This window comes from Trachemys scripta, chromosome 4 (assembly GCF_013100865.1).
Source record: "Trachemys scripta elegans isolate TJP31775 chromosome 4, CAS_Tse_1.0, whole genome shotgun sequence".
NCBI classification, from domain to species: Eukaryota; Metazoa; Chordata; order Testudines; family Emydidae; genus Trachemys; species Trachemys scripta.
In genome coordinates, this window is record NC_048301.1 from 64,652,557 (window position 1) to 64,666,025 (window position 13,469).

The following is a 13,469-nucleotide window of genomic DNA, read 5'->3' on the forward strand; positions in this document are numbered from 1 at the left end:
GCTGGCTGGGGTGTTCATGTTGTTTGCAGCGCAGGAGAGCTATGTTTTTAATCCTGCTCCTGCCCAGCCCCGCAATACCCACTCCCACCTGCTCCCGCATTGTTTCTTGAATTTTTATCCCTCTCCCACTATTATGGCAGCAAGTCCTGCAGGACCTGTGGGACCCCAGTCCCACTGCAGGGCTCTACTCTGAAGGCAGCACTACCACCAGCAGTAGCACAGAAGTAAGGGTGGCAACAGAGGCTGGTGGGGCATCCCATCCACTTTGCATGATGATGCATGGAGAGTTAGAGTTTTCTATTCCCTTTGTGTGGGGGAAAAGGAGATGCAGGGGCTGCTCATCCCCTGTAGAAGTGCATGAGGACTACAATCCCTCTGCGTGGGTGAGTTGGGAGTTCCCATCCCATTGCATGGTGATGCAGGAAGTGGGTGGGTGCTAGTGGGGAGACATCCTGAGAGCAACATGTCCAGCCATTACTAGGAAAATTTTAGAGCCCTGACGTGGGACTGGGATCCCACAGATGCCGTAGGGCCCAGTACCATAATAGCAGAAGCATGATAAAAATTCAGGAAACAACATGGGAGGGAGAGGGAGTGGGAGTGGAAGTGGGTATTGGGGGACGGGATGGGAGCGGGATTAAAAAAATAGTCTTCCTGCACTGCATACAACATGAACGCCCGTGGCCAGCAGCCGCTGCTCTCCAGCTGCCAGATCTGAACTTCTGCACTGCTGCTTTGCTGCTGCCGCCCACAACCAGGAGAGCTAGAAACATAGCTGTTTTTGAAAGGTTAGACTCTGGAGCGCCTTTTGGTAGTAAAGGTTCAATTCTCTGGCAAATTCTGCAACTGCAGAATCAGGAATGTCTGGAACACTACTGTAGGCTGATGTCATTTCCCATTCTTAGGGAAACTGGAGTGTGGGGGTGTAAATGGACCACAAGGATTCAGTTTGGGGCACTGACATTTTATATCAACTGACAAGCTGCAGCATATAAGGTTTATTCTAATACTGAAAGGGTTCACTGGGAACTACCATCTGAAAATTTAGCCATACTAACGTCCTACATTGAAACCTGCCTTGCAAACACTCCCAGCTCCACCATATGACACACTTACGGTGAACTGTATTAATGCAATAGCCCCGAGTTTAAATCGAACTATGGTATCTAGAGAACACCAGTCACCAGAGTATCGAGTTGTTGATCAAAGCATTACACTTTTCTATTAAAATAAAAAGCACTCAAACCTGGCTGCACGCCAAGCAGCCAACGTGCACAGTTTCAGGAGGAGCACACATTTGTGCTGTCTGTATTGCTCTCCAGCATTTCCTGCCTGCTTGTCTATAAAATGTGTGACTGGCTATGTGTTATTGAGGTAACCGCTTGCCTGCCTCGGTCCAACTCAAAGCAAAGGTGCTTGAGGCTGCCTTGCAAAGTGGAGGAAGGAAATAAAAATAAAGTAGTAAGAATGTAGAAAAATAAAGAGTAAGACTCTCTGTATGTTGTCTGAACGCATCAGGTAAAGCACAGGAAGTGCACCAAAATGCTTTGAAGTATGACAACAATGCTCGTACAAACACACACACACAAGCTTGTTCAAGCAGTCCTCAAACGTGCAAAAAGAAAACTTACCCTCATCAACAGTAAACAGACCAACCTACTGTTCAAGTTAACAGTAGGATACAGATTTTTAAAAATTTTAAAAAGCTTTTATTAAAAACAGCTGAGCCCAGTTAGGTGCAGAAAAAAATCCAGAATATACTATATCACTAACCATTTACTGCAGCTCTCCATGTTTCTTTTTCTATTGGTTAATTATTTATCAAACTGTTCCGATTTTAGTTCTTTTCAGTAAAAAGTCTGGTAGCACAGGGCAGCCTAGACATTAGAAAACCAACTACAAATGATTAACAAAATGATTAGTAGGAAATCTCTCAGCATTCTTATGGCACTCAAATAAAGCTCTATCACAGTCACACTTCCTCTGAAAGTACTGAGAAGGGGATGGAGAGGTGCTGAAGTTAGCTTGGTAGACACCAAGGAGACTGAGCAGGTGAGAGAGCATGAGACTGGTTTTCAGAGAGAACTTGTTTGCAATGGAGACTGTCCACCCATGGATGCTAATATGACTTTTGAGATCTCTTCTCTTTCTAATATGTATACTAAGGTCCCAGTTGTGCTCATGCTGGAACCAATGAAAGTTTTGCCATTGACTGAAGGAGAGTATGAACGAGTTATAAGCTCAGCATTCTACACTATAGGTCTCCATTCATATCAGAATCTAGTACTAATTTCTCCTTGAGACTTTTGTGTTTCAGAAGCATGAAATTCATGTCTTTCAAAAAACCAATATTTTACTAGGCATAATTATAAGCAAGGCTGGAAAAATTCCCTTGATACTCACTCACGTGTGGACTAAGAGTCAGGTTATCAATTACCCTGCACCTGACGTAGTCATTGACCGCAGCGCAGAATGAGTGGAAAACACTGCTAGATCAAAGGGGTGGCAATTTACACCTACTTTGCACTCACTAGCACAGGGTAATATGGAATCTGGCCCAATCTGTTCTTGTTAGGGAGAAAAACAACTGCCCCACCCTCCTAAACCAGGCATATTTTATTTACATTGGCGCATCAGCTCTCCCTCCCCAATAAAGTGATGATAGATCCCACTCCCACCTATTTGCAGAGCGCCTCCACTGTTCTACCCCTCCTGGGGCTCAGATAGGTCTCAGCCCCTCACCTGCAGCTGGGCCCTCTCCAACCCTTCCCTCTCCTCCTCTTAGAAGACGGTGGCTCAAAGGCACCCCTGCGCCTCCTTTTTGGTGAGAATGGCTCTAGCTGCTTGCTGTTCATTTTACACAAACATTCCACTCTCAGAAGAACGTCGGTGCAGCAGCCACTGTCCTTACTGCCCCATCTCCTGAATGAGAACTAGCAGTCTCAGGGCCTCTCCACTCCCTCCCTCCTATTTATCTAGGTTCTTAGAATGACCCCTCCTGTTGAAGGAGCACCGGGGCTTGAGCTTCTTTGCTTTTTTCCTTCTCCTCAGAGGAGGAGCCAATGAATATCTAGCCCCCCTCAGCCAACACACCCTGTCAAAATCACTATTCGCCCTCAGTGAGTGGGTGAGGAGGTTTTTCAAGACCTAAATGTAACAGGCATTTCTTCTCTTGCATAAAGTTTACTGTCGTCCAAGGGCATGGCCATTTTTTGTCTCCTGAGGGGAAGGGATGGTGGTTATTGCCCACTATAAAATGTGGTACTGTATGTATCAGTAGAAATATGGGCAGACTGATGCTTGGTCTTGCACAGCACAGGTGTGGCATGTTGTGCGTATGCACAAGAAGTAAAACGCAATGGGTAGGCAAAGGAACCCAATCCTGCATCTGTGAGATAGCTGCTGACAGCAACCTAATGACTCCTACCTAGAAGCAGGAGTGAGGCCCACAGACAAACACATAGCTAAGTGGCCCATCTGCATGCTTACCGGGCTAAAGTCCTTTTCTCCTCAGATACATGGATGCACTGCCCACATCCTTTCCCTTTTTCACCCTGCCCTTTACAGAGTAAGGAGGCAGGCATGCAAGGGTGACCTACTTCTGTGCAATGCAGAGACCTACATCTAGCTCTTAACCTTCCTTGTTCCTACATGTAGCCTCCAAACACATCCCTGCGGGAGCCCAGTCCTGCACTCAGAGTAGTATACCATGGATTTGCAGGCTTTAGGCCATCATATTGTGGTACATATAACAATGACAGTGGTAGGAAAGAAGAAAAACTCCATCATGAATGAATAAAGAACTCCTAGCCTATACATGGCCCATGTCCACCATCTGTGCATCCATGAGTCTGTGTAAAGTATGTTTATTTTCCCCTCTCCTCCTCATAACTCTGCCAATTTATTTGAATCCTGGCCCACAAGCCCCTCTTGCTCATTCCACTTTCAGACCCTGGATCAGAAACTTTCACATATGCAGTTATTTTGTGATGTGGAAAAATGATACTTTGCACGTACACAGTGCATACTACATAGAGAATTGCACCTGAGGATCTCAAAATATGCCAGGCATTTTTACAGATGTTAATTAAGACTCACAACATCTCTGCTACACAGGTCAGAATTATTACCTGCATTTTACAGAGTGGGGAGTATAAGGCTCACAGAGATTAAGCAATTTACCCAAAGTCACACAAGAAAATTAGTGGAAAAGCCAGGGAACAAACACAGATCTCATGATTCCCAATCCTGTACTTTTGCCACAAGGCCCATATATGGGATGCAATGTATGGCAATGACCCAAAATAAGGGGGACACAAAAATGCATTCATACAAGAAACTTAAAATGCAGTGGGATTCATTTCTTTAGTGTAAATAACTTTTTGTAATCTCAGTTCCATGATTCTGCATTTCTGCTGTAATAGGAAACAAGAAAAACAAGGACACATCACAGGGCACATCACGAATGCGGGCCAGTTTGGGACTAAAATGAGTGCTGTCCCTTGAAATGAGGGACATTCGGGAGGTATTCTCAACAAGGATTCAAACTTTTCAAGCCTTATTGAAGTCAATGGCAAAACTCCCACTGACTTCAAGAAGGCCAAATTTTTAATCTTGGGATTTAAACCCAAATCCTCAATATTGAAAGGCTCTGGTATCCCACTGTTCTTCCTTTACCCCCACTCCAGATTCCAGGCTGCCTCAAGAAGCCCTAAAGGACTCTCTCAAATCTGCTGTAAAACTACTAAGGATCTACCAGGTAGGTCAGCATATGGAAGCTTCATTTTCTTTCAGTCAACAACTCTGTGCTATCAGGGGTACAATGGCTACTAGCCGAACACAGTAAGATGTGCTTTACAGCTTCTGAAGTAACTTTAATTTCTATCCACCATATGTTAAATTGGTGAATGACCCATCTACATGATTTTTGCCACTGTCTTCTTTTTGCTTGGGTATGTTTATTTGAGTACCTACAGCTCTTTCTAAAAGAAACTAGATTCTTATTTCCACTGCAGTGTTAGCATGACACTGAAATCTGTTCCTCAGGTGGCATGAGAATCATTCAAGTCATGCTGACAGGTCTAGCACTTGATCTGACAGCAAACAATGATTCCAAAGAAATCTTTGATTCAAAACTGGAGCTGGGAGGAGAACTTCCCTTTGTATTAACACATAACCATCAGGTCCTAATGTTTTGAAAGGGAGAGCTTGGGAGGGAGAACATACAGGGATGCTTGTAGGGATAAGACAGCAAAGGTTTTTAATTTTTCTTTTACATCATCACAGAGTGTTCAAGAGTTTTAACTGCACCCCTTTCTTTCCCTCAACCTCTGAATTCTGACCCAGGTTTAAAGAGCAACTTAAAATTTCAAATGTCAGCTAGGACTTTGCATTTCTTCTTCTGGTCTGTACTTGTCTAAAACCAGCTGGTTTTAAAACACAGGGCCAGTTCATGTCCTCAGTCACACCACTGCAATCCAACTGAAGCAAATGCCAGGCACAACGGAGAGTAAAGTTTGGCCCATTATGTCACGATATGCACTTTGAGGATCCATAATAGCAATGAGCATGGAAAAAGTCAATGGGATTGCACTGAGTTGTGCCAATGAATTGTAATTTGACAGCCCATTGAGAATGCAGTGGAGAAACAGCAGAAAGCATGATGATGGAAAACCACAAGCTCAGGCTGCGGTAGCTGGAAGTAATTGTATCTAGCGTTTTGTAAGGGAGTCACACAAAGGTAGGTGCGTGCACACACACACTTTCTCGCGCTCTCTCTTGCAGAGTACTGGAGTAAGCTGGGAGGTACAGAAAGCATTTAAACACAGCCACAAATGCAGAGATAAGTATCTTACCTTCTAACCCCCCCTTGCCTGAATAGAACTGGCTGGATAAGAGCTGACTTAATCCTACAGAATCAATTCTTTGCTACTCTGAGTGGGTAATTCATGGCAGAAAATATGGACGTGCTGACACCAAGGGGATGAAAAGAATTGAGGCCCAGGTCTTTGGTGAAGAATATGGCGGAAGTTCTTGATTTCTCTCTGGGTTGCAATTATTTCTTGTTTAAAATAAAAAGCAAACATTTTCGGGAAGCAAAGAGCTGGGAAAAGGGGAAAAGGAGGAGGGGGTGAGACATTACAGGGAGGTCCCCAGGTAAGGCATCCCAAAGAAGGACCACATGGTTAAATCTAGGATGCTATACCATCTCCCCAATCTTGTTACCTTGACTAGCAAATGAACACATTTATGGGGTCTAATTCTGACACAAGATATCATCTTTGTCATGAAGAGGAGACAGTGGACTTCTAATTGCCTGCATCGAGTTTGGAAGACGCCGGTAAAATCTGAGCATTTTTCCATATTCTGTATTTTGACTGGCTGGCCATTCTACCTTCCCCTGCCATGGCTGCCGAAGTTGTATATAGGGATGCCATACCCTGGGCCTTCAGGTGAAGGAAACAAATGTTCTCATTCCTTTTTAAAAAAAGAAACATAAAAAAAGTAAATGAAACAATATTCCCATTTCCACACTAGCAGCAAGCAGCAGGCGAGAATCAATAGGTGCTAAGAGATGCAAGCATGTCCTTCCCAAAAGATACCTTCTTCTTCGCCAGCAATAAGTCTTGGTATGTGTTAGAACGGAGGAAACGTGCGTAGCTGTCACTCTTCATCAGCTTGTAAATGTGCTCCTGTGGGGCAGGAGGAAAGGAAAATTTGAGAATTGTTACCAAATACCATTCAGAAATCAGAGGGATTCAAAACAGTCCAGAGAGAGAGAGACTCTTTGGGGCATGGACCATCTTCTGGGTGGGGTGTACAGTGCGTAGCATAATAGAGTTCTCCAGGATGTGGGCGCCTGGGCACTACCACAATACTCATTCTATTCTATGAGTCTATGAGAGAGAGAGAATTAGAAAGGGGGAGCAAAGTCCTAATTATAATAATTTATCATTTGTATTGTGGTAGTGCCCAGGCGCCCACATCCTGGAGAACTCTATTATGCTACGCACTGTACACCCCACCCAGAAGATGGTCCATGCCCCAAAGAGCCTGCATGTATTAATCTGCAGCCTAGAAAAGGGTTGAATTTGTAAAGCCCAAGGCTCTCAGAAGCTAGTATATTATGACCAGATTCTGCCATCAAGTGCTATTGAAATAAAAAAGACTACTGACAGAGTGTTGTACTACTTAAATGAGAATAAGCATGAAAGAATCTGTTCCTTAACGTCCTATCATCAAGGTTCGAACAGCCATTAAGAGTTTACTCTGAGGATGTCATACTTACAATCTGATACGCTGCTTCAGAGCTTTGGTGGGTGGAGTTTCTCTGCAATCAGACAGAGCTGTTTCCCTCCTACCCCACATCATCAACTTGCTTGTTTAGTTTTAATTAATAATTGAACGTATCTTGAAAAACTCAGTTATTTTTCTACTGCCCCTGTGAACTCTTAATAACCCCGTGCCAAACACAACAAAATATACTTGATTGATTAAAGACAGAGAATAGCAGTAAAAAAGAGAGTCTAATTCACAAGAGGAGAAATAGGAACACTGGACATTCTATTAGTTCTTTGCCTGTGGAAACCTCTTTTCTGCTGTTACACTGTGTATATTTATACCATATGAAATCTTTTTCCTCCACCCCAAAGTGTCAGTATTTAGGTATATGTATTTAGGTACATATGAACCTTTAGGAGAGAGGGAGAACCAGTGAAGGAGTTGGTTGAGCTCCATATGTCCACAGTGGTGGCAAACCAAGCAAAGTTCCAGCATCTATATAAAGTTGCTCAATCCTGGAATTATATGTGTGTGTCTGAGTATTACCCTATTCAACTTTTTTACTGTGTTCTCTGGAAGGTAGGCATTGCTGGCAATCTTTTTACTCAGACACAGTATAATCTTTACCCAATGATGTAACCTGGCTTGGAGCAATCCTTTACTTGTCAATTTTGCTTATTCACTTTCAGATGCCACCATCCTCCACTGGTGCAATGTTCTATATCTCACGAATAGCACAAGATTTTACAAGAAAAGCCTGTTTACAGCAAAGCCAAAGTCTCTCTGTCCTACTGCATTCTTAAGAAAGAGAATCTCAAAAGACATAAACACAAAGTGGGAGGATAGCTTTATTTCCCATCACCAATACAGCAGCTGTGGAATATTTGCTCTAGTAGTTCAGCATTGAACATAGAGAGCCAAACTCACAGCCAACTAGAGGGGGGGAAATAAAGTATATGTCATGAGTTTGGTCATTAAAAGCCTTATATTTTTCTTGTGTGCATGTGACATTACTTAACTCTCACAGTATTTCAGTAAGATTGTAGGACTCAGTTGTATTAAATTCAACTGGATGATAACTGGCTCAAGTTAATTTCCTCTTATATCACAAACTCCATGCCCAGCAACTAGCATTTCACAATGGGCTAGAAATCAAACTATGTCAAAACACACACAAGGTTTCCCCATCATGAGACCAGGATCATTGTAGAGATGATTCTGTCTGTAGGTTGGGAATATTTGGAAGCATTGATGGAGGTGACATTCATGGTTTCTAGAGAGTAAGAGTGCCTGGAGTGTCATAGAGGATTCAGTGTCTGAGGAGGGACTGGGCCTGTCACGGAGATGAGATTCCCAGCCTCCGAGAACATGCTGGGAGCACGGTAGAGATTATGGCCTATGTCTCTGAGGAGTGGATGGAGGAAAGTGTTGATTTCATCACTTTTTAGCATAGTTATGAATAATATTCTAGCCTTGGAGAAGGCTACAGGGAGGCCTGAGCACAAAAAATGTGCTGCAATACATTATTGGTGCAGGGATTTGGATGGCACTTCATGGGGAAAAAAACCCTAGTGGCCTATATTGCCAAGTCTGAGGACCTGACAATTTCTGCATGGCTCAATCCCATATTCCAAGAATCACTGCCTCAGGCGGCGCCCTTAGTGAGTTAGATAAATGTCTATCAGGGATGGTCTAGACAGTATTTGGTCCTGCCATGCGGGCAGGGGACTGGACTCGATGACCTCTCGAGGTCCCTTCCAGTCCTATAATCTATGAATCTATGAATCTATGTCTGGGATCTACTATATAATGGAGAAACCCATATTCAGATCCTGGGACTTGCTGTCAAAAGGAAATGATCCTCATGGGGTAAAAATATTTTCAGTCCTCATAGCCACAGAGACATGCAGACAGATGGCACTAGATGTTTGCAGATTAGAGAGAGATGTACCAAACCAGGTCAGTTAACAGTAAAGCTGTTGCCCCAGTACTGTAACTAGGGCAAACTGTCCTCCTCCAAGCCAAGACAACTCTTTCTTTGTTAGAAAGAGTAGGGACTTTACACCTGAGGCTGGGAGAACAAAACAATGATTTATCAGATTTTGAGATTAAATAAACAGTGAGCTGACACCTTGACTGTGTCCCTCCCAGGAAAGACAAGGCAGAATCACTCCCAAAGCTCTAATGTAGATGTATTCATGTCATTTTTACTAAGCATTCTCTCTGGGTTCCACAAGTTGGAACCAGCAAACAATGATATTGCTACTGTTCCTCTGCAGGGCACTGGCATTATGGAATTGTTGATAATTATTCCTAAACTTTGAACCTTAATGAGGAAAGGTGGTTGAGCATGGGAAATACGTAGCTTCCAAAACCAAAATCTTGTTCTTCAGTATAAGTGTTCAAGGGTTTTCTTAAACTCATGACTGATGACATGACTGATATGCTGACCATTTCATAACGTAGCTTTTCTGGAACATTCACTGGACATCTGAACCAGCTGTTCATGTCTTGCAGGGTCTGCAGAGTGTCTTCCAGCTGACACATGCTCAGCAGAGCTCCCACCGGCTCACTTGAAAGAGCTGCTGAGAATGGACCACAAAGGTTCCAGTTTGAATTGTGGCTGCAATAATGTGCATACACAACAAATCCAGCCACTGGATGGTGGATTCTAATAACTGGATAAGTCCATACTGGTCTTTTTGATACCCTCCATTAATAGACACCAATGTATTGTTGATACAACTGCCGTGTTAGAATCTAGGAAATCAGCCCATTGATGTGACTTGTAATTATAGTGTCTAGCACATCACAACTTCTGAAATACACAGAAAAACAAGCAAATTCAAATAATAAATATTGGGGGAAAGACAGATCGACAGTGGAGCATGTGGGAATTTAGCTGCACTACTCTCATATAGTGCAAATGGGCGAGTCCCATTACGCATATGACTTTAATTCATTCCTTGTTCTGGGCTATCATTGCTACCCACCGTGATCCCATTTCCTAACCTACAGAGCAGCTGCATGTGTTTCTCTTCTTTACTGTGTGGCTGAGAGGATGAATAACCTGTTGTGAGGCTATAATCTTCCTCTACAGACATTTTAAGGGATGTGGAAGTGCAATGCCCTCTACAGACATGCATATTCCAAGACGTGCTTATCTACATGGTGCTGCTGACATGAAATTCAGGGCTTTCCAGTTGGAACGTTGAAAGAGTATTTCATTTCACAGAGCATGTATCCCAAACCAGCTAGTTAGCTGCAATTAGCACAGTGACTATGTAAAGCAAACACACCACTTATGCAATCCACAACAGCTCAGTTGCAACTCTGGACAGTAGAGCCTATTTCATTAGGAGAAGGTTGGGTAGTTCACTGGAATTGCCCATTACTCTTACTCAAGGAGTGCCATGGAAAAGTTATGTTTTGCCTTGCACTGTCATTCAAAAGAAGGAAGAGACATTTTTTATTTTAGGAATAGCAACAACAATTCCCCTAGCAATCCTTAGGTACTGCCCCTCAGCGTTAGCAATCAGAACGAAATGAATAAAACCTCAGTCCTGTGCACTAACCTTAAGACAACACCCCTCTATGTAATGTTCTAAAAAATAAGCCTATAATATAAATCTCACAAATGACTTTTAAACATCAACAAAGGGAGCATTCTACTTTTAAAACTCTAGAGTAAGTGGAAAAGAACATTTTTCAAGAACAGGCCAGGGGGCTGACTTTTATTATCCATCCCATTTGCTCTGTCTAGGGCCTTCTCTCAGAGGCTCATCTCACAAAACCAGTCTAATGTTGTTTCTGTCACATAAGAGCACCACCATCCAATCACAATGGACGAGGTGCCTGATATTGCATAGAATCTAGAAATGTAGGTCATCTGGTCCATGCCCGCAGGACCAAGTATACCTAAACCTTCTCTGACAGATGTTTGTTTAACTTGTTCATAAAAACCTCTAATGTTGTCAATTCCACAACTTCCCTTGGTAACCTATTTCAGTCCCTAACTACCCTTATAGTTAGAAAGCTTTTCCTAATATCTAAACTGAATCTCCCTTGCTGTATATTAAGCCCATTACTTCTTGTCCTACCTTCAGTGGACATGGAGAACAACTAACCACAGTCCTCTTTAAAACAGCCCTTAACTTATTTGATGTCTGTTAACAGGTCCCAAACAGTCTTCCTTTCTCAAGACTACGCATGCCTATTTTTTTTATACCTTTCCTTATAGGTCAAGTTTTCTAAAGCTTTTGTCATTTTTGTTGCTCTCCTCTGGACCACCTCCAATTTGTCCACATCTTTCTTAAAGTCTGGCACCCAAAATCCTTAGTAAAATTCTGATATACCACCTTTACTGCTTGCCCCCCATCACTAGGCCACTAAGTAAGAAGGCAGTTAGGTTGGTTTGGCATGATTTCTTCTTGACAAATCCATGTTGGCTATTATTATCACCCTATTATCCTCCAAGTTTAAACTGATTGTTTAATAATTACTATGTATTACTGAGACCTGGCTAGATAATGCAGCTGGAATTGTAGTGGTTCAGGTTGCTTTAGCCAATCACTTAGGGTATGTCTGTGCTGCAAAAAAAAGTATACTCAGTTTAGGTTAGCTAACCTGCATTAGCTAGCTTGGCTTAATATAGCAGTAAGGACACGGGCAATGAGACTTTTAACTCAGATTAGCAGCTTGAGTTCAACCCCAGGCTCCTTTAGGCTTTCACTCAAAATGCTAATCTGAGATAAAAGATGCATTAACCCGAGTTAATTTGAGTTCAGAATGCATTTTTTTTCAGTGTAGACATACTCTTAATCCGGGATATGGAGAACGGCAGTGAAAATTTAGGTTTGCTTTGTGCATCTGATATCAAGCACAGCTGATCTCCCCTCCCCAGGATGGATTAGTTTGGGTATGTGCACCTAATATCAGGAGTCTCGCATATTTATCTATTTATCAAGTAATACAGCCCCATGTCACAGTAATACCAGTATCTCACATGTGTTAAAATAGTCACAAAATGATCTCTCCCCGTTTCTCCACCTGTAGGAGTAAACAAGAACAGTTAGCCTGGGTGTATTTTTCTGCATGTGGGTGTGAAGAGCTAATTGTGGAAAGCTAAATCAAAAAGAAGAGAGTTTTGCATTTTGTTCTGAAGGCAGAGAGGTCTGTGGTCGTTCCCCTCTCTTTGGGTAGTGAGCTGCATAGAGTTACATGGGGACCTCTCTGAAAATGCTGTCTTCTGTGCTCATGGGCCTCCCCAGGGGTGGCAACTCCATCATTCCTATGGAATGCAGCTGTTGCAGGAGGCTATTGTTAGGGATGCAGAGATAATCTCTCATGCACCTTGGGCCAAATTTATGAAGGAATTTGAATATCAGGATAAAGACCCTGAAGTGTAGAGAATGGAGCACTGAGGTGATGTGCTCACAACAATCTGTTTTATGGTTAGATTTTTTAGGGTATATGGCTCCATTACTAGATAGAGTGACATGATCATATGTAAGAATGAATGATACATATAGTTAATTATCATCCTCTAGCAAACAAACTAAGGTAAAATATCCATGCTGATTAGATCTACAGGTATCATTTGTTCACTCACACCTGTGGTCTAGTGAGTGTGATCAGAACAGCCCTTCTGTAGATTAACTTTTTCTCCTAAAAGATCCCAGAGGTAGTGCAGGTCACTTGCTTCTACTCTCTGAGACTGTACTGTATATCCAGACAACAGTCTTTGCTACCCAGTCTCTGAACTCGAGCAACTGGGAGATACAGGTCTGTGTATACCCAGCATTCTGAATAAACTATCCCTTTTGTGTGAATTCTATCTCTTCTCCAGTCTGAAGAATACTACATGGTGCCGGAGATGTACCGGTTCCATCCCATATTCTCTGTACATAGCTTTATATATTGTCTGTTAAATTTTGCAAATAATTGCTCAGTTGCTGTTGCAACATATGTTACACTGTAAATGTGAAAATAAATAGTAAATGTTAAAAAGGAAAATGTTGACACTTCTGTGAATTAGAAAACAAAGGACCAACAAGGTAGTAAATCAGGGAAACTTTCTTTACCAGAGTTATGAGAGACCGAAAGGAAATCACGCCCCGGCTATGCCTGACAGCTGAAGTGTGGGGAAGTAAACCCTGATAAGACACAGTACCCCTCTGCTGTTTTCC

At 42.6% G+C, this 13,469-nt stretch overlaps 1 protein-coding gene across 3 annotated transcripts in view; it reads right to left on the reverse strand.

Moving 5' to 3' along the window:
• Window positions 1-13,469, reverse strand: part of RGS6 (regulator of G protein signaling 6) — a 184,133-nt gene that overhangs the window by 28,489 nt on the left and 142,175 nt on the right. For 2 of the 3 annotated variants that reach the window (XM_034769279.1, XM_034769278.1), the window contains exon 14: window positions 6,603-6,692. The exons of the other annotated variant lie outside the window; for it this stretch is intronic. In XM_034769279.1, the coding sequence (XP_034625170.1) occupies window positions 6,603-6,692 (90 nt within the window). The remainder of the gene's footprint in view (window positions 1-6,602; window positions 6,693-13,469) is intronic. 3 annotated transcript variants of the gene reach the window in all.